Genomic DNA, 24,044 nt, shown 5'->3' on the forward strand with positions numbered 1-24,044 from the left:
AGGATAAAGGGGAGTTAAAAGGCTACAGATCATCACTAGCTGTGGTTCTCCTTTTGTAGGTGTGAGGTGCACAGTGAATGGAAGCTGGAAAAATAGGCCTTCAGAAAGAATGGCCACAGTAAGATCCAGTTTGACTGTCCAAACTAATATCCGGAGGGTCTCAACCTGGGGAAAATCTGAGGCAAAAGGACTGTAAATAGACAAAGCAAAGTGAGTGGCCCCAGTTGGGGGGAGGGAGGGGAAAGGAGAGGGTGGGACTAGTTGCTGTAGTGTAAGATAGATACTGAAAAGAGTCCCTGATGTCCTGTTAGAGGGCACCTACCTACTGTGTTGAGTGGGAATATCGAGGACACCAGCTGGTCTAGGCCAGGGTAGCGGCAAGACTTTGCCCCGTTGTGTTGGATAGCAGGTTGCAGGTGACTATGATCTTCACTTCTTTCTACGATCAGCACCAGCCTTTTCTCCCAATGCAGGCCATGATAGGATTCGTCCTCTATGTTCAGAGCACTGAGCTTTAGGATTGTCCATACTCTGCATGCAATTTAGCTACATTATTTTGTGGACAGAATTCTCTGTGGAGACAGGGGAAAAGGGAGGTTGGAGGAGGACGAAATGTCTGCCGTGGTATGTTTTCAATAACAATGACAACAACAACAACAATAATTGGCTACATCTGTTCAGGGTTTATCATGTGGCGGGCCCAGTGCCAAGGGCCTTCTCCATGTTCCCTCATTTAATCTTCACAGTAACACAGAACACTGGTACCCTATTTCCACTTTACATAGGAGGAAACTACGGCTTAGTTTAAGAGACTTACCTGAGGTTAAACAAATATGGCCATGGTTTCCATCCAGCTTTGTCTCTAGTCCAGTTTTTTTCTGAAAGTGTTGTCCCCAGAACAATAGCATCAGCATTGCCTGGGGACTTGTTCGAAATGCAAGTCCTCAGGCCCTACCCTTCACCTACTGAATCAGGAACTCTGGGGTCAGGGCCCAGTCACCTGTGGTTTTAAAACACTTTCCAGGTGACTCTGATGTACACTCAAGTTGGAGAACCACTGCGCTAGTCGATGCCCCAGCTCTTAACCAATCACTAGAGCTGAACTTTTCAGACTTCAGTGTGCTCACAAATCACATGCAGAGTTTGATTCATGGCCTGGTCCGTGGACCATACTTTGAGTACCAAGGCGCCATGCTATACTGCACTTTCATGTGCCTTAGGTGAGCAGAGCTATTGGTTAGATGCAGTTTTAGCTCCTTTAAAGTCCCGATTTCTGAGAGCTGACAGGCTACAGAATTCTAAATTGCCCTGACTCTGCTTATCTTTTTCAAATGCTTGCCTGAACATAATGGTGATGAAGAGAGAAATCAAGTGTCAGGCTCCATCCCCTCCTCCTGAATACCGTTCCAGAAATGCTGAGTCTTGACAGATTTAACTTGGAAGCTCTCTTTCTTGAGTGAAAGGAGAGCCAAGGGACAACTTCACAGTATTCTTTGCCTGAATGAGATGTAGTAAATGACCAAGGGCAGCAGCACATGATCACCTTTAATAACTTAAAACAATTTTCTGAAATATTGGACGAGATCGCTTTGTTCTGAATGACTTACCTGGGTGATCGTATTACCAAACGACGAATTAATGTCAATGTGCTTCTCCAAATGTGGTGTGTGTGGTGTGGCCTAAAAATCTGTATTTGTAAAATACCATATGTGCTGAATGGCTAAACTACTATTAAAGAGCACACATTGCTGGTTTCTTTGACATATAGGACTCTTTGCCAGGAAGCTATCTGTTCACTATGTAAGATGTTTGGGGTGTGTTCCTTATATTCATGGCAAATGAGGATAAGGAGAAAACAGATTGTAGCTGACCGTCGACTGGGGTAGGGGTAGGGGGCTTTGTTGAATGGAGAGGGTGCCCAGGCACCTCCATGGCCCTGTTTATCTTCCTGAACTTCATGGAGAAGGCAACGAGTTAACATGTACACCTAGAGGAGGTATTATGTCTGCAGCACATCCTTATCTGGGGCCTGACGGTCCAGAAGTGTGAATATGCGGCTCTTTAAATCCCCAGCCCTCCTGGGCAAAGTGTTTCTAAAATTTTCATTTTGTAGGTTTCAGCACTGTAAGGCCTCTGTGGAATGTGCGGGGCAACCAGTACCCCAAAAGATAACTCCTGATGCACCCCCACCGGGATGCATCCCACTCGTTATCGGGTGTTCAAATTGTCCTCGTTGAGGTTCAGTGGCTACATGGAGCTTCTTCGGGGAGTGCTGATGGGAATGGTGACTAGGAAGCATGGTGCTGTATGGAGCTCAAGGAAGAGGGAAACTACAGGAAACTCAGGTTGGCCACCGCTGTAGCTCACAGCAGTGCAGACAGACCGAAGCATCTGTGTAATTCTCTGTATGACGCCAGGAGCTCTCAGGGGAGGCTCAGAACTGTTGTAGAATGTCCAGCCTTCCTGGTAAATGGAACTCAGGTAAAAGGGAGGCAGAGTATCTCCATCTGGGGGTAAAAGGAAGGAAGACATTGCCTGGTGTACTACACTGAGGCAGAGGGTAGACTGAACAGTAGTAATGTGATCCTAGATATAACCTCCTACCCACTGGGGAGCTGGTAGGTAAGCTGCCCCTCCACCGGTGGACTCGGGTACCTGGATCATAGAGAAAGAACAATGTCAGATCTTGGAACACCCAGTGTCTCTATTTAAACTAAGACATCTTTCCACCAGATTTTTAGTCCAAATCCTCAAAACTACTCATTTCTCTCATGCCCTGCTCCCTGCCCACCCTTCTATTTCACAACCTATTTTCTCTCTTCAAACCTCCAGCACTGCCTCTTCCATCCTCAACTCTTAGCTGATGACCTATTCTCAATTTTTCACTGAGAAAATTGCATAGGAGTCAACCCAAATTAACAAGTCCAAAATTGAACTCCCTCATCTTCCCCTATAAACCTTCTCCACCTTCAGTATTTCCCATCCCAAGGTAATGGCAACTCTGCCCTCCCACTTTTTTGTGCCATAGGCGCTGCTCTTTCATGCACCCTTCATTCTCAACCTGTCAGGAAGTCTCATCTTTTGTAAAAAGATGAGCTCTTTTTGCAAAATATATCCAGAATCTGACCACTTCTCACCACCTCCACTGCCACCATCCTGTTCCAGGCCACCATCCGTTTTTCCCCTAGGTTATTGGAATTGTTTCCTGACTTCTTTCCCTGCTTCACCCTCCCCCCTCCCCACCAAACCGCCCCACTGATAACCAATCCAGCAGCCAGAATAATGCTATTAAAACATATGATCAGGTCATATAATGCCTCTGCTCAAAACCAACAGCTTTCATTTCATTCAGGGTAAATTAAGAGCCCTTACAGTTGCTTACAATGTGGCCACTAGTTACCTGTCTTACCTTATCTCCTAGTACTCTCCTCACTCTCCTCCTTTCTCATTCCCCTTTGGTTACAGTGACATCCTCGCTGCTCCTAAAGTAAGGGCTTTGGCACCATCTGTTTTTGCGGCCTGGAACATTCTTTCCCCACATTCTTTCCTGCATGGCTACCTCCCTCATCTCTTTCGTGTCTTTGATTAAATGTCACCTTTCAATGTGGCTTACCCCTAAACATCTCATTTCAAGCACACACACACAATTTCTATTTACCCTCTTATTTTATTCTTTCTCAAATGCATTTTGTTCTTTCAACACATTATGTGATTTATTTCCTTATTACGATTGTTTGCTTGTCTCTGCCCACTAGAAGGCAAGCTCTTCAAACCCTCTGTTTTTGTTGTTGTTGTTTCTAGTATGTGTGTCCGATTGTTCACTAATTTATCCCAGTAGTGACTGGCTAGTAGTAGGTGCTCAGTGAATGTTTGTTGAATGAATAAATATACATTACCAACATCCTCCATCTTTACTTGATTTTTTTGGATCCAGTGAAGAATGAGAGGGAGATGTTAATGTCCCCCACAAAACTGTGTATTTCCTCAATTTCCCCCATATGGTTGTACCATCATTGACAAAATCCCAAGACAAAGAAAAATATCTCTAACACACATAGCAGGCAAAGGGTAAAAACCCTAAGGAACAAGGGCAGGCAATAAATAGCACACCAAACAGCAAAACAAACAAAACACCGGAAGACACCCATAAATGAACGAACATTGTTCAAAAACAACTTGTTGTTGGTGGTGGTGGTGGTGGTGAGGTTTAAGGAAACAAACTACTTTTGCCTAACTGTGCTCACACTGAGGGTGTTGTAAAAAATATCTCCATGAATGTACCCGTTGTGTCTGGTGTTAGGGCAATGTTGAAGACGAAGTTCACTCGATATACAGTAACCTCCCTAGGATGACTCATGGGAGAAACTCATCTCAGGGCAAAACATGGTTGCTCCTCCCACACAGTTAGTTCAGGTTTGAGCTCAGGGTTACTGTGACTCCTGCTGACGATCACCTTTCCCTCTTTCCATCTGGGCAGCTAGAAAACTTAGATCCACATCTGTGGCCAAGTGGCAGTAAATGTATAGAGCCTCATGGCATGCACTTTGTGTTCAAATCAGTCATCTGATTAGACCTCCCTCCTCATTTTAATTTGGCCTTGATTTCCTCATGCAATGTATTTTTTTAAACTTTGATTTTCTTTTGTGTTGATGTACTTTATAAGCTGTGTAATTCCTCAGCTCAAAGCCCTCCAACGGCTTCTGATCCCACCCAGAGTAAAAGCCCAGTCCTTAGCCTGTAAAGGACTATCTATCGGATTTAATTCCTGGTTAACTCTCTGCCTTCCTCTCCCACAGTCTCCTCGCTCTCGCTGCACTTCACTCTCTCTGCCCCTAGTCAAACAGGAATCAGATTATACTTTTAATAAAGGCTTCTGCTTCTGGGGTGATCGAGCCACATGTTACATGACCACGGCCACAGATTTTTTTTTTTTTCCTTAACCCAGCTTTTGATGGCAAGAGATGATGTCTCTCTAGGTCTGCTTACCCCTTGTACATGCCAACATTTGAATAAAGCATATCTGCCAGTCATATCCACAAATACTCTGTATATTGTTACACTTTCTACCAACAGCATGGCAGGTGTATCTGTCTGGTCAATGCTAAATTCTTGTTCTACAGCTCACCCTCTGAGAAGAAATACAATCACCAGCCACCACTGAGACTATTAGACTGGTGATGACAACTACTTCTATCCTAGCACATCCATATTGCCCGCCAGAAAAAGAAGCTGTGAGCCGACTTACTGGGGGCCTTTCTAGATAACAACAATCATCACCCTTGTATCCATGCACCTATGGTTTTCTCTATCCAGGTGAATCCACGGCACTTCCAAGGTTCCCTCCTCCAGCCTATTCAGTATGACTGTCCCCTCCCTACTTGGACTAGCTCCCACAGCCTGCACTGCTAACCCAGGATGGGGAAGTGGAGTATGAAATACAGGAGAGGCTATACCTTCAATGGCACTGTGGCATCTCCGAGCCTTCTCCACCTAAGAGGATGCTGCCTAGAGGACCAATCCCCAGAACCACCTGGAAAACGCCCTGGTCAGGTCGAAACATTCTAACAAGTGAATCCTTGGAAATCCGGTTCCCCTGGTATCTGTGGTATGGGATTTCATCAATTTGGAGGTGCACAGGGAAGCCAATGGGGGCACAAATAGTTTGAGGGTCATGAATTATTACCTGAGGGTTCAGGGTCAAGGCCCAAAAGGTTTCTCTCTCTAACTTCTTTTTTACCTCAGGGAATGGCCTCAGGCAATGCCTCCTGAGCCAGTTCACTTAGTCTTCTCTGACCTGCACTGCCAGCCCTTCGTTCCAGATCTTGTTTTTGTATTTAACCCACCATATGGACTTGACATCCTCACCGAAGAAAACGTTGAAAGTAGGGGAAGGTTACCAGAATGAATAAAAAATCACCCATAATTCCGCGACCAGCGTATAATCACGCTTAGTACTTAATTTGCTTCCCAGTGTTCTCTTTTCTAGGGAAGTAAGATAATGTAGCAGGTATCCTACTACCATGAGATTAAATTGTGTCCCTTGCTGCATTCCAGGCATTGCTGAGTGTGTGTGGTGACTGGTAGAAATGGCCTCCTTGCCCCCCTCCCACACACCCCACCCTTCATGGAAAAAGATGCTTAGCCTCAAAGTGAGTCAGGCAATAAAAAATTTGGGTCACAGTGAGATACCATTTCTTTCCGTTCAGAGGACTATTTGATTTAGGGACTGTAAAGGATACCAGGCAATGACATCCTAAGGAAGAAAGAGCCAGGAAGCCCAGCTTGGCCCACTAAGAGCAAGTGGTGATTCTGAAGAGAGGACTCTATCCCTTACTCAGGTTTGCCTCCTGGCCCAGCCCCCATAGGGCCAAATACGAATCCAATGAGGGGCTGAGAGTAAACACTGAAAGAGCTGTTTCCATAGGAGGGATGACGCAGTGCAAGTCGCTCATCACATCCCAAACGGCTCCCCCTCGTGGCAGTGATTAGGGCAGCTGGTGGGCCTGTGGTCAGAACAAAGGGTGCCCCGTGTCACCAAGCACCACAGGAGCCACTCTCAGAGAAATCTACTGGTGATACTTGTGTGTCCAGAACCCTGAAATCTCTGAAAAAGTAGATGTGGCTGAGTCAGAACAGGGTCAGCACCAGGTCAGCAGGACAGGATCATCACCAGTCTCATCCCTGCCTCTTCTCTGGCTGCTCCAGAACTCCTAGTGAGTTCTGCATCAACATACTCAGCAGCCCCAACCAGGGTGTGACGAAAGAGTAAATAAAGACAAAGGAAGGAAAGAATGGAAAGAGAGAAGAGTGACTGTACAGAGAGACCAGCCATGGGCTCAGTTCATTTTTCTTCTTGACACCCAGGGCTGCTGCCTCTAAAGCCCAAAGTCTTGGCTGTAACACCCTGGTATTGTGCTTGCTGAATGGCGCTTTCAGAGCTTCCCTGGAGGAAACGTTGTGACACACTGCAGCAAGACAGGCATGACTTGGGGGTCTATGCCCAACCACAGCCCTAGCTCACCACAGCACCAGGAAGTTGCAGCTGGACCCACAAGTATCAGGGCTAACTTATGCCTCCTTCTCCCCTTCACTCATCCCAGGCCTCCTTCTCCCTCAGCAGATGTGAAACAAAGGAACCGCTGCAGAAAATAATCTCAGAGCCTCAGTCTGAGCTATGTCTGCAAAGTCCACGGTGATCTGAATAATCTAGAATTTACTGAGCATTCACTAGCTTCCAGGTCCTGTGCTAAGAGCTCGTATGTTCACTGATTACATAATTCTTAATGATAGAAACAACTAGGTGAGGCAAGTGTGACTATAGCCTCCACTTTTTAAAAATTATTTATTTATTTATTTATTTATTTATTTATTTATTTATTTTTGGCTGTGTTGGGTCTTCGTTTCTGTGCGAGGGCTTTCTCTAGTTGCGGCAAGCGGGGGCCACTCTTCATCGCGGTGCGCGGGCCTCTCACTATCGCGGCCTCCCTTGTTGCGGAGCACAGGCTCCAGACGCACAGGCTCAGCAATTGTGGCTCACGGGCCCAGTTGCTCCGCGGCATGTGGGATCTTCCCAGACCAGGGCTCGAACCCGTGTCCCCTGAATTGGCAGGCAGATTCTCAACCAATGCGCCACCAGGGAAGCCCCAGCCTCCACTTTTGAAGTATGGAAACCAAGTCTCAGTGAGCTTCAGAGACCTGCCTAACGTCACCCAGATAGTAGAACTCAGGTGCCTCTGAAATAAAAGACGACATAGTTTAACCATAAACCATCACGGCCCCGAGGCTGATCAGAAGAGTAGGGTTGATAATTTCCAAGGAGGAAGTGATTTTAAATCTGGCCCAATTTCAGATCACTTGAACTGCCCCTGGTGTGTGTGGGGAGGCATCTTCTCTCTTAAACATGTACTCACAGGCAGGCACGCATGCACCACCCCCCACCCACCCCCCCACACACAGCCCAACTGATATGGGACAGACTAAGTCCCATATGATCCAGACTCAGCAGTTAACAGAATGATTATTTCCCTACCCTTACCCGTGAACAGTATTAAATCAAAATTCCCAGGATTTTCCTGGGAACTCAATGCATCAGAAGCTTCCAACCTTCACCCAAGGTATGTTTACTTCAGGAGTTGTGCAGATCCCACCATGCCCCAAGGACAGCTTAGAACCGTTCTCTGTCTTCCCGTAATGCCCTGGATGTATTGTCATCGATCCATTCATCCAACAAATAATCATGGAACTCCTCTAATATACGTCAGCCACAGAGATTCCTTGGAACCCCTGTCATTCCAGTTACTACTGTCTTTTGTTAAAAATGATCAGTTTTAACGTAACAATATCTCCCACTAGGATGAGTGCCTTGTAAGAAGGTTACCATGCATTATTCATTATCATATACCTAGGGCTAAACCACGTATGGGCACACCTCTGAGCAGGCTATCAAAAATATTGGAGACTGAATGAAAAATTTCACCAGGTATATACTGCGTCTAAGAAATGAGAAACACAAAGAGGAGATAAAATATACATTTAGTGGAATGTAAATCCCACTAAGGGTAAAGAGACGGCGCTGCGTTGAAAGGTGGGATACCAAAAAGGGAAGCTCTTGTAACACCTAAAATCATCCTTTGCAAAGTAAACCAGGGTCTCTACACTCAGATAAGGATACATCTTAGGTAGGATGGCAAAATAACATCCAGCCCGGTAATGGGAGCCCTCTCTTCTCAGTCTCAGGTCTGCTTTAGGGGGCCCAGTCTGCCTATCATACTGTATGCAACACAATTCCTTGGCACACCAGGGACAGCGGAAGTGAGAAGTGAAAGAGCATGAATATGAAAGCCCTTTCTTTTAGGAATAGATACCTTCTTCTCTGACTCACTGGACTGCGTTGCTTGTTTCTCAAAATACTAGAATTTCTGAGTCCCCAAAGGCTACACAGGAGAAGGGTTGCTCCTTCCATACCTCTACATGCTTCTTAACTATGCATAAGGTTGAAGGGCCAAACTTGCCTGCCAGTTCCCCTAGAGATAGCAGATTTTATCTGTGAATTCTGTTGATAGGGTCCATCCCATATTTTGCAGATTCCATTCTTTATAAGACATTGCTGCTTTCAAATTTTCACTTCTTCTTCTTTTTTTTCCTGGACAAGGAACCTGAATCGTCTCATGGTCCCTGGCACGGTATTCCGAAATCACGCGAGGCTTCTGACTTTCAGTTGTGCTGCAGGGGGCAGCAGGGAGCAGCCCATCATTTCTTTATACAGCTGCTTAATAATGATAAAAAACAATACAAAAAACATAGGTTCCATAAATTGAACAGGTCTCCTAAGTTAGGTTAGGTTCCATAAATTGAACAGGTCTCCTAAGTTAGGTTAGGTTCCACACCACATCATTAATCTCAGAATAACTCTACAACTTAGGTAGTTGTCTTCCCATTTAACACTAAAAAAAGAAAGAAAGAAAAGAATGAGACCCCGGGCGAAAACACTAAATAGAGGTATTAAGACTGTAATTCAAGGTCTAAGTTTATCAATAGCTGGTGTTATGGATACTGAATGGTGTTTCTTTTTTTTTAACAATTTAAACATTTTAGTATTTTTTTAAATTTGTTTATTTATTTATTTATGTTTTGGCTGTGTTGGGTCTTCGTTTCTGTGCGAGGGCTTTCTCTAGTTGCGGCAAGCGGGGGCCACTCTTCATCGCGGTGCGCGGGCCTCTCACTATCGCGGCCTCTCTTGTTGCGGAGCACAGGCTCCAGACGCGCAGGCTCAGTAGTTGTGGCTCACGGGCCCAGTGGCTCCGCGGCATGTGGGATCTTCCCAGACCAGGGCTCGAACCCGTGTCCCCTGCATTGGCAGGCAGACTCTCAACCACTGCGCCACCAGGGAAGCCCTGAATGGTGTTTCTTGAGTTTTCCTTCCTGAAAAGCAAATCTGTCCATGGGGTACGAAAAAGCAGTAGCTGGAGTCCGTGGCCAGCCTGGCAGCACTATCTTATGTCAGCACCCCTGGGAACACTAAAGCTACTTTTGATGGTAAAGGGGTAGGTAGGAAGGAGGTGGGACTGTGGACATGACACGAAGCTTAGAGGGCCTTATGGAGACTAGGCAATGGCTGTGCCTTTCCATAAGGGAGAGGTATTGGTGGTGTCAGTGTCATGATATGAACCCCTGCTGGCCAATGCACCCCAAGACAGAGCAAGATTCAGGGATCTGTGAGCCCCCCGCCCCCGTCATGTCAAAAGGGACACAGTGCATTGTGTCACCTCCTGTAACAACTGTGTCAGGTTGGCCAGGATGGTATCCTAGGGGACCGTTGTACTTTCTCCTGGCCACAAAGCAGTCCTAGAATATCATCACCACTGTCATAGGCAACAACTTCAGCAAGATGGCACCAGCCACCTCTTTTACCTGTCCCCTGTTACATTTGGTAAATCAGGTTTTCTGCTTTCACAGAATACTCTCTCACATGATTTCTGACCACAGTCCCAGTTTTTTTCCTCCAAGAGTTTGGTCACAAGTTTCAAGGCCAACCGAGTTTGCCTTCCTGTCTGTAGTCCAATAGACAAAGAACCCATAAGAACCATGCCCCTGAAGATGATCTGACTATGTTGCTACTCAATTCATGTTTAATATCTCGCTGAACTCATTGTCCTGCGACACCCTACTTCCTACCGATTGTGGCTTCTAGACTGTCTGCATGAGCTGGACTCTGTTATTTTTTTGAGATGTACCTTGTCTGATATTACGTTTATTATACATGTTGCAGATATGCTTGACCATAATGTGTATTATATAATTATTGGTTTCAGGGTTCAGGATTTATCCATTAAATCAAGTTTGTTCACGTGTTGCTCAAAACTTCTAAATTCTTATTAAGCTGTTGGCTGTTTGAGCTGTCAGTTGCTGAGAGACATGTTAAAATGTACCACTCTTTTAACGGATGTGTCTATTTCTGCTTGTAATTCTTTCAATTTTTGCTTTATGTATTTTGAAGCTATGTTACTCCAAGGTTTCTGGGACAAGCTCGAATCCGGGAAGGCATCCTGAGGTCACTGTTGCACTCCCTCCTGACCATAGAACACACCCTGTGGATATGATCACTTGAGAGGTCATCTCTAATATCCTGTTTTCACATGAAACAGCCTCATAAGATGACAGGGGTCAACCCCTGTAGGTATCATGACCCACACCTGTCACAGCAAACACTTTTATTACCCAGATTTTATATATTCATAGTAGAAGAACTTACACGGTTTCTGACCATAGCCCTATTTTCCCTCCCAGATTTTAATGACCAGTTTCAAGGTCCTTCAAGTTTGCCTTCCCCGTATAGTCTGACAGCCACCAAAACCATGTGATCCATATTTTCAGGGAGTGTCTACATAGCTTCACCACCTGCAAATAGCAGCACTCACCCAACTGCCTTGCCACTGACAAACTTATATTCAATAATGTGAGATGCCTTCCTCTACCCCATGACACCCTAGCTCCAGCAATTATAGCTTTCATCTTCTCCACACCCCTGTTATCCCTGGCATTACAGACACCTCAGCACCTTAGTCAGGATTGGTGATGCCTTTGGCTCCACCCATGGCATGTCTACATCACCTGCCTTAGAAGGAAGCTGAAGGTCAACTCAGTGGTGCCCTTCCAGAAAAGAGAGGGAATCATCCCAGTGGGCTTCCATCTCCAGTTTTCTTACCCCACACCAAAAGGCCTTTCTTTCCTCGATATAGTTCTTGAAGTCCACCACCTCTCCCCTTTTATGTACCGCCTTTTGTTCCTGGCACATTCCTCTTTCTCTTATTTTAACATCCAGCTACTTTGAGTCCATCTGAAACAATAGGTATGGGCACAAAGGCCAGTGCTTTTTCTGATACCTCTGCCTGGGCTGGTTCCTTTGCCCGGCAGTGGGAAAGGCTCTGGGTGACAGTTTTATCTCCTGCTCTTTGGGGGTACAGAAGCAGTTGGCTTTTCGAGTCTTGTGAGGACCCAATTCTTGGTCTCTGCAAGTATCTAAGGCTGTGAGTACTTGAATGGTGAGAAGTTCCCTTATTTAAAAAAAAAAAAAAGTCCTAACAAACAAACCATGCACATACTATACATCTTAATAGATTTTTTTTAACTTAGAGGCAATGAATCTGCCCAAAATATTAGATAAAGCAAATTACCTAAGTGCTTCCTCAGGTAAAAGGTTACTTGTGTTTTTTGGTATTCTATCCATATGCACTTGTTATGCATTGATTTGGCCATCATTTGGGGCTACCCCTCCGTTTTCCTGTTGTCTATTGACCTCCTGGTCAGGCCTCCACATTCACTAACGTTTAGCATCCATCTGGATGACCCATCTTACATTCAGACCGCTGGGTTACATACAGAGTGCTATCCCTGAAGGATCATGTCCTCTAGTTTGACCTGGTCCCTGAAAACTTCCATCCATCTCCTTGTCAGACTGCTTCTCCCTCTCCTCCGAGCTGCTATGCAGGACTTCTCAAATCATTCTTCTCAAGACAAGACTTTAACACATTCCCTCTTGCGCTCAGCTGCCCTCTCGTGCTTCATAGAGAAAACAGAAAGCATCTGGTGGGAACACCTCAATTTCCTGCTTATGCTGCCTCTCTTCATTCCGTTTCTCTGGAGATACACCTAGCTCACCCTGCAGGACCGTCTTTTGTATAAGGCCAAGTCCCCAGTACACTTAATCCTCTCTAAACCTGACATCATAATTTAAAAAGTCCCTGAGGTTCCTCAAAAAATTAAGGATATAATTACCACATAATCCAGCAACCCCACTTCTGGGTATAGCTCCAAAAGTATTGAAAGCAGGGTCTTGAAGTGATATTTGCACACCCACGTCCATAGCGACATTATTCACAAGAGCCGTAAGGTGGAGGCAACCCAGGTGTTCGTTGACGGATGAATGGATGAATAAAATGTGTGGTATACATACAGTGGAATATTATTCAGCCTTAAAAAGGAGGGAAATACTGTCACATGGCAACACCATGGATGAGCCTTGAGGACATTATACTAAGTGAAATAAGCCAGTCACAAAAAGACAAATACTATATGATTCCACCTATATGAGGTACCCAAGGTAGTCAAAGCCATAAAAACAGAAAGTGGTACGGTGGTGGCCAGGGGCTAGGGGATGGGGAAAATGGGGAGTTGTTGTTTAAGGGGTGTAGAGTCTCAGTTTTGCAAGACGAAAAACTGCTGGAGATCCGTTGCACAGCAACGTGGATATACTTAACACTATTGAACTGTACACTTAGAAATGGTTAAGATGGTACATTTTCATGTTCTGTGTTTTCTAACCAGAATTTTAGAAGGCCCCTGGACCTCATGTCTCTTTCTAGCTGCAACTCTTTGGAAGAACGTTGTATGGTCACTGTCATCTCTTCTTTAACTCCCACTCCCTTCTCAACCCACTGCCCTCTGACTTCTGCCTTCACCACTCCACTGAAACTGCTCTTGCTAAGGTTTTCAAGGACCTCTCCAAGTTTCTGGGCTGAGGGTACTCAACCCAGGGTATTGGACACCGTTCACCACTTCTTTCTGGAAGTTCTCTTATCGTTGGCTTCTGTGAGACTCTCCCTTGGTCCTTTGCTGATGTCTCACTGATAACTCCTTTTTTTTTTTTTTAAGTCTTCTTTTCTTTCTTGCTATCCTCTCTTCTTCCTAAATAGTTCTGTCCTTGGCCTGCTGCTCTTTGTGTCTTTATAGTTCTTCATAGTTTCACTGGGACAGCTCAATTAAACCTGAAGTATCCACTATCAGATTTATATCTCTGATTGGATCTCCCTCTGACTAGTCAACTCTATCTGAATGTCCCATAGGCTGTTCAAACTCAGCTCCTGAATTAAACTCATCATTCCTCCTCCTGTGTTCTCTAGCTCAATGGCGTTTATCCCCCAAACCTATTCTGAAACCTGGGAGTCATACTGGAATCCTAATTCTTCTTTATCCTCCATGTCCAATTAGTCAAAAAGCCCTATTGATTCCATTTCCCTTATTAATTCTCAACGTCCATCTCAACTGTCAGTGCCTCAGCTGAGGTTTTTAATCACCCAGTGCCTCCAAGTTAGTCTCTCTGCCTCCAATTTTGCCTTCCTCAAATTTATCTTCCAGAGGGTGCTTCAGTGACCTTCTTAAAACTTGAGTTTGATCATGAGGCTCGTCTACTTAAAGGCCTTCAGTAGCTTCCCATTGCTTCTAGGGTAAAGTCTCAACTCTCTAATATTCAGCATACAAAGCCCATCTGCTCCCCCAAAATCATGATTGATGACAGGCCCATGATCCAAGGTGACTAATTCTTGGGGAAGTTAGACACCAGTGGAAGAAGATGAAACCTTCACGGTAAACTTAGCATCTTACCAAAATAATTCTTTCTTGACCTACTATCTACTCCATTGCCTAGCTGCATGCCTGCCTGTAACTTAATCCGTGGTTGGGGTTATGGGAACTGTGTGTTGTGTCCCCTTCTGAAGGCGCGTCCATGCACAAGTGGAGAATGTAAATTCGAATCTCTGCAGGGCACTCAGCGCAGTGGGGATGGGAAAGTTGCATTATTTTAACTTAGTCTTTTCCCATGTTCACCGCAGATATTACTGACTGTTCAACCACCTCCTGACCGTCAATCAGCCCAGAATATGCAACAAAGCCACACCTTCGCGCAAGGCGTATGAGGCGGGGCAAGGAAGTACTGCCTCCAGGCGAGGGAGGGTGCACGCAGGCGCAGCCGCAGTCGGATGAAAGCCACTCTTGCCGGCCGGCCGTTTTCAATGAACTGGGAACTGCAGAAGGAGCCCGCAAAACGTCATTTCCGGAGAACTGGAGCCACGCCTTGTGGGCTGCAACATGGAGGCGACCGGTGGAAATGATGAGGTGGTGAGACGCTGCTCTGGGGTCGGGTGAGTGGGGAAGCTGAGCTGGGTCGAAACTCGAACTCTCCTTCCCCATCTCTTTTTCCTTTCCCAGGTTTCCGGGGAACTGGCGTCTTTGGCGCACGCTGTTTCTCTCCCAGCCGAGTCTTACGGCAACGATGTGAGTATGACTCACCCACAGTTTCCACGCACGCAGCTGTCCTGGGATGTCTGCAGGGCCCGCCACGAAATTGTAACCCTCCTACCCAGATGGCTTCCGTAGACTCTTTCCACGTCTGCCAGAAAATGTGCCTTTCAATTAATTCTAATCCTTTTGGTCCGCAAACACAAGACTAACGCCAATGGGAGTAGTTCCCAAACTGTGCTGTACTTTAGAGTTACCTGGGAAGCTTTTAAATATCTCGAAGTTCAGGTCGCAATCCATCCCAACTAAATCACAGTATCTGGGTGGTTAGAGTCAGGAATCAGTATTTTTAAAGGTCCCCGGGTGACTCCATTGTGCAGTAAAGTTGCACTGGCTTATGGTGTATCTGGTTTAGATCCTTAAGGAGAAAGTACATGCTGTATTTTGAGTTATAAGACACACGGACATGAAAATAGTAATAACACTCAAATAATAATGTGATGTATGGTAGATTAGTGAATCAGGGCATAAGATCCAAAGGAGTTTAGCCAAAGAAGAAACCCCTAAGGACCCAGACAGTAAAGGAAGACTTTGCTGAGGAAGTGGATATGGAACTGGATCCTCAAAGTGTAAGTGGACAAAAGATATGGATTGGCAGCCAGGAAAAGGGCATGGTCTAAGGCATGGAGGTAAAAATGCAAATTTTTTTCTGGTGTCAGTGAAATAGATCCATCTAGTTGGAGTGGGAGATTCCAGTGGAACAGGTACTTGGTAAGGCTTATTATAACCTAGCCTGCTTCACGATATTGATTCATTTCTAAGTGTTGTAGGATAGGGAATTGGCTATCTGATGAACACAAATGATGATTATGACATTGTACACTTTTAAAAGTGAAGAGTAATATTACTTCTGTTATCTTACTCTGTCCTCTCAACAACTCAGTGGTGTATGTGGGTATTTCAGTTTTACAATAATTTAACTCAGTCCTGAGAAGGTGATTTATCTACTGCTTTATGTAGTCTTCTACACTTTCACTAGCTGCTGGGAAAAGACAGCCAGTGGCTCATTTTGTTTATTAGACTGTGTGGGTAGCTTCTTTTGGTTGTCATAAAGACAAAAGAATTATTATATTGTCCAAACTTATTAGTCCAGTTTTTTTTTAACATCCAGAATCTTTTATTGGTCACTTGTATGCCAGGTACCAGCATCAACAAGAAAAAAAAAGGTGTTTCCACCTAAAAGAGCCCCTTATCTCTTCGTTTGCCTCTTCCTGTAGTGTTTCTCTCCCAACTCTGTAGATCTACAATCACAGATGAAGACAGCTACAACAAACACTCGATCAGGAGGCAAGAAAGCTATGGATAAATCCCTCCCAAGTACAGAAATATTAGTCAGCAATCACTATACCAATTGCCCAGAGCTTCACATACAGCCTCCCTTTAAGCCTAAGATTATCCCATTTTACAGGGGAGGAGGCAACAAGTTCCAAGAGAATTCAACCTTAGTCCAGTTTTTAACCTTTGACAGTAACACCAAGCTTGGTAGCCCTCTTGAGCATTAACTAGACATCCACAGACTTCCTTAATTTGTTCTCTAGTAGCAAGATTGGGTGATTTCTGACCTGGCGTTCTTCACTCCTTTGCAGCCTGATATTGAGATGGCTTGGGCCATGAGAGCAATGCAGCATGCTGAAGTCTACTACAAAGTGAGTTGACTGTCTTCATTGTTAAGCAGAATTAAACATGTAATTTCAGCATATTGTGCTCTGCTAATCACCATTCTCAGCAAGTTAAACAGTTGTGTTTTGGAGATAATTTTTATTACTCTAAGGAGAACTGGGGCATGGAAGTCAATTTTGCTTTGACAGTGAGGAGTTGTGCTTCTCTGCCCAGTGTTGTGTTCCTAACCAGCAAAAGGATGCCTGGCCCACAGTAGGCACTAAATAAATGTTTGTTGACTGAATGAATAATCCACAGAGGGTAATAGCCAGACATTAATAGGGCCAAAGGGGTTTGAATTGGTGGAAGGGACTGTAGTGTATTATGGCCCTTTAAAATTATGTCATGATTTCATCTGGGACCTAGGCTGTCTATATTTTCTAATGAACTTTTCTGCCCTGAGAACCATGAGGATTTTCTGGGGAAGAGGGGACAGAAATATAGTAAATTAGAGACTAGCATCTTTATGTTGTCTTATTGTCTGGCAGCTGATTTCATCAGTTGACCCACAGTTCCTGAAACTCACCAAAGTGGATGACCAAATCTATTCTGAGTTTCGGGAAAATTTTAAGAAACTCAGGATAGATGTATTGGACCCAGAAGACCTCAAATCAGAAGCAGCTAAAGAGGTAAGAATTCTCTCTTTTAAATATTGCCTAGCATCTGACCAATGATTGACTGTGAATACATTTTTATACATTTAAACTTTTGGGGGGTTTGTTTTAAGGCAAATACCTAAAGCACCAGGGCTTTTATGTAGTTGTAATTAACTAATGTGTTACTAAATGAATGTTTTTCTGGTTTATGGATTTTTCATTTTCATTGAATCTATTTTTTTTCCTCTTTGATTTGGACCTTTGATCCTTACCCACCTAGCTCTTTCAAGGGAGAAGGAATGAATTTATTTATGTGAGTACTTTAGTCAGAAGGCTTAGATAGAGGGTTGGCAAATAGGGTACGGAGAGGTGTTTGGATTCTCTGGATTTAAGATCATATTATCACAGGCCGTGGATAATTGGAAAACTTGTGTTTTGCATTGCTTGCTTGATTACCTTATACTTTTACAGAGCACTAAAACTCTTATAGTTAGGAAATTTTTTTCCTTGAGGGTAGACTCTCGGCTTATGAGAAATGTAAACTTTTAACTCTAAGCAGGCTGTTACTGATCTTTGGAAAATTGCCTCTATTGGATGGACTTCTTTCTTAAAATTTAACTTTGTGACTTTGGGCCAAATTCCTGCCTTCTTTGTCTCATTTGTGCTTCAGTGGGGATGAATAACCATTTTGGGCTGAACTAGCCAATAACTTAAAACAGAGAATATACTTAAGAAATTAAAATTTAATTCTCTAGTCAAGGATTTAAGTATTTTATCAGATTAAAATATTGTTCATGTTGGGAAATACCAGCCTAAAGATACCAAAGATAACGCAGAAACTCATTGCTAGTGAAACTAGCAATCAGCTGAATTCTAGTCTCTTTCACTGTGGTTATTTTCCTTACTGGGGAAATGGAAGCCCCTCTCCTGGCCTGACTTCACCAGCCTCCTGCATTTTTTAGCTAAGATACCTTTTTTGCCTTTACAGAAGTGGAGACCATTCTGTTTGAAGTTTGATGGGATTGTAGAAGACTTCAACTATGGTACTTTGCTGCGACTGAACTGTTCTCAGGGCTACACTGAGGAAAACACCATCTTTGGTGAGTTTCTTGCCTCTGGGATTGTTTCTGTATAAGGAGAGTGAGGGATCTGGTTTTACTGATGAATCAATGACATGAATAGTTAGTTTGGGAGTCATTTTATTTGTTATATCTGTAAAGATCATGTTACTGTATCTTGAGTAACTGTGAGGTAAGATAAGTATTTTCAGCATCATTTAGTATAGGATTAGAATTAGAATTCACATCTCTGAATCTTATGACTATACTTGAATGCTTTGCATGTTAGTTCAGCTTTGTCAATAGATTTCCAGTAGGTTTAGAGAAGTAACTGTGACTGGGACAATAATCAATTCTATTCACCTTTCAGCACCCAGGATACAATTTTTTGCCATTGAAATTGCTCGGAACAGGGAAGGTTATAACAAAGCAGTTTACACTAGTGTTCAGGACAAAGAAGAAGACAAAGGAGCCAACAATGGAGGAGACAAAGGAGCCAACAATGGAGGAGAAGAAGAGAAAGGAACCAACAGAGAAGGAGAAAAGGAGAAAACCAACAAAGGAGGAGAAAAAGAGAAAGAAGCCTACAAAGAAATCAACAAAAGTGGTGAAACAGCTATGTAAGGTAGACAGGGAACAGCACTCTAGAAGCTGTGATTCAACTGAGCCTACAAGTACCATTATGCTACTTGCACAGGCCCCTGTGGTCAAATGTATCTCCTTGTTCACTGGAAGGACATGCAGAAGGACATCTTTCTGGCCTAATCATCAGGAGCTGCAATGGTTGTTCTCTTGTATGAACTGGCTTGAACACTATTAGTGGGGTCTTATAGTTGATGGTTTCTTGCTTCTCACCACCAGTCAAGTAAGAAATTTTGTAAATAAATTTCTTTTGGTTCTTATGACTATATGTCTGTGATTGACTTTTAAAAGGTATTGAAAATTATTTGACACTTGATTTTTTTTTTAGGTACATAATCTCTTTGTCATGTCTTATATAAAATGATTTATGCCTATTTCTTAATGCTTCTCACTATTTCCTGTAGTGAAGTTCTCTCAAACCTGTAAAGTTGTACACGGTTTTGGATTAGAAGTCCTTACATAAGAATTGACTCTTGCCATTTGAGTGACTCTAGCTTTCTGATTTTATTTGATATATCTCTCAAAAGATTTGATAAATACTCTATGGGGATAACAGCAGCAGCCTGAACCTGTCACACTAGTGAACACAGCCCAGTTCACATTAAAGGAGCAGGAGACTGAACCTGCTCAGTACCTGCTTCTCTCTTGTAACCAAGTTGTTACCTAAAATATAGCAGAAATTAATAAATATAAAGCCTGGTAGAGTGGCTTTCCTTTTATAATGCTGTGGACAATAGCACACATTTATACATTAATACAAAATGAACATATTTCTAAATGGGATTTTGTCAGACTCCAAAAATAGACCAACTGATTTTATATGGGTAGGGGGATGTTCCTTCTCATCTAATGACTTTTAAGAGTGCATGTTTTCAGTTATCTTTACAAATGTATAGATTTGTGCATGTCCCCATAGACATACTGACTTTGTTTGCTAAAACTAGCTAGAGGAAGCTGCAATGTTCATAGGGCATACAGTAAATAGTCTAACCACAGCATGATCATGCAAGAAAAGATTTATCAGAGGAGAGGAGGGTGAATGAGACTTGTTTTCCTCAGTGGACACAGGAGGAGACAAAAATTAAACTTAATTGATCAGTGGTCCCCTAGGTAAGAGCTGCACTAGAGATGCACACAGTCAGCAGCAACGATTGTGCACAAAGCAAATAGGTTTCTCCATGAATTCTCTTTGGCCAGTTCTTAAAAATATTTAAAACATCTGTTAAAGTTTTCATTTTATAAAAATATGTTTTTTTAAAAGGTAAGAGAGTGTTAAATACATCATATTAGGCAGACTTTTTGAGATGAAGAACATGCTTTACTGTATTAAATTTCTCTTTGATTTTACAGAGAATATGAAACATACTGTTGATAGACTGCTTTAGAACAAGAGGCATCTGTCTAAGAACTAGGTTATAAAAACTGGGAAAAAGAAGGGGAATAAGAACACGGAACACTTTACACTAACCATTTGATTTTGAGTTGATCAAAAGGGATAATATCCTGGGTGGATCTGGCCTAATCAAGCAAGTACTTAAAGGAGACAAGCAGTAGCAGATGTTCTGTTGGCCTTGAAGAAGCAAACAGATGTGTGAGAGAAGGGGGCCATGTGGCAAAGAGCTGAGGGTGGCAGCTGGGAGCTGACAGCGCTCCCACTTGCTGAGAGCCAGCAAGAAAATGGGGATTCTACTCCTACAGTTGAAAGGAATTGAATTTTGCCAACAACTGGTGAGCTTGGGAGAGGAACTCAAGCCTCAGATGAGACTGTAGTCCTGGTTGATACCATGATTTCAGCCCTGTGAGACTCTGAACAGAGGACCCAGTTAAGTCATACTTGGACTCCTAACCCACAGGACTGTGAGATAACAGGTATTGTCTTAAGCCACTAATTATGTGGTTATTTGTTATAGAGTAGTAGTAACTACATAGACTTTGGTAATGAAAGTGGACTGCTGCTGTAACAAGTACCTAAAGTGTGGGAATGGCTTTGGAATCAGGCAGTGGGGGGGAGGCTGGAAGAATATTGAGGAGCATGACAGAAAACCTAAATAGCCTTGTACAGACTGTCAGTGGAAATATGGACTTTAAGGATGCTGCTGGTGAGGGTTCAGAAGGACGTATTATTGTTATTGAAAACTGGAAGAAGGGGGATCCTATTAATAAATGGTAACATTATAGTTAGAGGCCAGAAAGTTTGAGATTTGAGTCCTAGCTCTGAATTATTTGGAAGATGATATGAAGCCAGGCTTGACATAGTGTGTAAACATCTGTGATTTATTCAGAATGTGGTACCTATCCACTTATTTATCTCCATGACATCTTTTGGAGGCAGGGAAAGAGCACAGACTAATTTTTGCATTTACAGAAGGGAAAACTGCAGCCATTTTAAAATTTTAAGCCATTAAGTTTGTGGTGATTTGTTACAGCAGCAATATGAAACTAATAAAGAAAGCATACTGAACCCTGCTCCAAAAGTGGAGACATTCACTGCACTGTCATTATTTATTTTGAAACTATAGTTTAAACAAGGATATGTTGTACCAATGATTGGAGACATGAACTGCACCCAAAGTGAGCTTCAATAATTCTAAACCCTTTCGAACTTAGGAACTTAGGAACTCCTGTAGCTGAGTCTGTGTGTGTCGTGTGTCAGGTGCCATTACTATAACTGGAAGTTCTCTAAATTTGCTTCTATGTACAATACAATGCTTATTAATGCATATGTGCTCATTTGGAATATATATATATATATATATATATATATATACACATACACATACATAAAACTCAACAGTAACTTGATCAATTGTTTAGACCTTGGACCAAGAAAATGTGTTTCTGGAGAGGAGTGTTTTATCAATGACATTGTTTAAAATTGCCAGAGCATGGTGATAATTAAAGCTGACCAGGTTTTTGTTGGTTTTATTACTGTTTTTAAATTTTCTACAGGTAATACAGCTTTTTTTTTTGCTTGCACCCAGTGTAGATGATTCTCACTACCTCAAATTTGTACTCCACAGTTGCTTTCATATGTTGTTTATTCAGATAAGTTAATATCTTAACTGATTATTCAGAATTAAGGCCTGTATGTATGTTATGTTAATGGTCTTTTTTCTATGCCTACATTCTATCTCTAGAAATATGGAAGCATTATGAATGTCAACACGTTGTTGGTCTCCTGAATTGCACTGCTGTCACATGATAACCTTATATATGACTGGCTAGCTTTAAGTTTTCCCTGCTGTACTCAGGGTTTCTCTGAATTCCTCAGTATAAATTTTACTTTCTTGAAGTCAGTATTTAAGTTTTCATTTTATAAATTGAAAAACAAAGATTGAATCATAATTTGCCATCTGTCACATAAGTGGTGGTGTTGGGACTCAGATCTACATCTTTTGATTATGAATCTCATTGTTTCCCAAATTCCCATTCTAGAATAAGCTTCTTGCTAGAATAGACAGATAATTTGGATGAGGAATTGAAGTATTCAATAATCATAAGCATTCTGTTGTGGAGTGATGCACTAAACTAGTTTAAACTCCTCAAGCCATTTTCAATTTCTCTGTCTTTTTCCTTCTAAGAGATTCCTTTTTACATATACAACCGAGACATTTAAAAAGCATTATAGTATAATTACCATATCACTGTAATCTTTCTTCAGTTTCAAAATTATATTTTAATTTCTTAACCTTTCTTATGAACTGAATTTGGCTGACACATTTTCCTCAATTGCTTTGTAGTTTTTTATTATTTTTTTTTCTTTTTGAGGCTTTATCTTCCTGAAATCTTCCTGAAATAAGTTTTTTCAGGCTAAATCGTTGGAAGCTCTAATATGTATTACTGGTTGGTTTTTACATTGTAAAGAAAATAAAGGAAATTAAAAATGTCAACTTAGAGGATAAGCCTTTGCAACTGGAATATATCTCAGAAACCTAATTCAAAAATGTCATTTTTCTGTGAAAAAATAAAAAAGACACAAAAGGATGTGCTTTACCCAGTTGAAAATCCTCTATGTATGTAAAGATTGTTTATTAACTTACTTATTGTCCTTCCTGTTACACTAAGAACACTGCACAAGGCATCATTCCATAAGGTTTCCATTGTCTTAGATATATCCCTGCACAAGACACTTTCCTCTAGAAAACAGTTTTAAAATAGTCTCCATGCTTCTCCATGATTTAGGATTCTTATGATGTCCTTTCTGTTTAAACTATATCTGGGCAATCTTACACAATTCTGAGAATTTGGATTATATTTAAAATAAAAATCACAATAATTTGAAATTTACATGTTCTTGACTTTTTTTTTTTTTTGGCTGCGCTTGGTCTTCGTTGCTGTGCGCGGGCTTTCTTTAGTTGCGGCGAGCGGGGGCTACTCTTCGTTGTGGTGCGCGGGCTTCTCACTGTGGTGGCTTCTTTTGTTGCAGAGCATGGGCTCTAGGAGTGTGGGCTTCAGTAGTTGTGGCATGCAGGCTCAGTGGTTGTGGCACACAGGCTTAGTCGCTCTGTGGCATGTGGGATCTTCCCCGACCAGGGCTCGAACCCGTGTCCCCTGCATTTGCAGGTGGATTCTTAACCACTGCGCAACCAGGGAAGTCCCAGTTCTTGACTTTTTATTCAAGAAAACAAGGCTTCTAAAAATTTTGTCGCTCTTAATGTCATTTTTCTCCCCCAAAGCCACTGAGGCTTACATGCTGTCCTTTGGTTTAGGGAAGATAAACAAAGGAATTCTCCCTTCTGCTCCCTGCAACACCCTGCCATTGAATTAAGTTGATTGCCTCTTAATCCTGGATGAGATCATGAACTCTGACACTTGCTTACCTGGTAAGCTCAAATTCACGTATGGGACATTTATTTTAAATTATTTTTTTTTGTTATGAAAATTTTAAACATATACAATAGTAGAAATAATAGTATAATGAACCCCTGTATATCTGTCATCCAGATTATATAGTTACCAAGATTTTGCCACATTTACTTCATTTATCCTCCTTTTTGCTTTATTGAAGCATGGAAAA

The 24,044-nt window shown here is 42.6% G+C and overlaps 1 protein-coding gene across 4 annotated transcripts; it reads left to right on the plus strand.

The window, feature by feature from the left end:
- Positions 1-14,755: 14,755 nt before the first annotated feature.
- PBDC1 (polysaccharide biosynthesis domain containing 1) lies at positions 14,756-19,293 on the plus strand. 4 transcript variants are annotated; one of them, XM_036840618.1, is made up of 6 exons: positions 14,756-14,889; positions 14,983-15,048; positions 16,659-16,718; positions 17,220-17,360; positions 18,316-18,427; positions 18,756-19,293. In XM_036840618.1, the coding sequence occupies exons 1-6, from the start codon at positions 14,863-14,865 to the stop codon at positions 19,007-19,009; spliced, it is 660 nt and encodes a 219-aa protein (XP_036696513.1). In that variant the 5' UTR covers positions 14,756-14,862; the 3' UTR covers positions 19,010-19,293. The 4 variants fall into 4 exon arrangements, with proteins under 4 accessions (XP_036696513.1, XP_036696512.1, XP_036696515.1 ...); XM_036840617.1 differs by having other exon boundaries at positions 14,761-14,892; XM_036840620.1 differs by lacking the exon at positions 14,756-14,889 and adding an exon at positions 15,524-15,641.
- Positions 19,294-24,044: the final 4,751 nt, after the last annotated feature.

This window comes from Balaenoptera musculus, chromosome X (genome assembly GCF_009873245.2).
Source record: "Balaenoptera musculus isolate JJ_BM4_2016_0621 chromosome X, mBalMus1.pri.v3, whole genome shotgun sequence".
Classification (NCBI taxonomy): Eukaryota; Metazoa; Chordata; class Mammalia; order Artiodactyla; family Balaenopteridae; genus Balaenoptera; species Balaenoptera musculus.

Excerpts from the sequence above, each read along its gene's own strand:
- PBDC1 (XM_036840617.1), top strand. The coding sequence starts at position 14,863 with ATGGAGGCGACCGGTGGAAATGATGAGGTG. Across the intron at positions 16,719-17,219 it reads ATGCTGAAGTCTACTACAAA|CTGATTTCATCAGTTGACCC; the intron begins GTGAGTTGACTG and ends ATTGTCTGGCAG. Across the intron at positions 17,361-18,315 it reads AATCAGAAGCAGCTAAAGAG|AAGTGGAGACCATTCTGTTT; the intron begins GTAAGAATTCTC and ends TTGCCTTTACAG.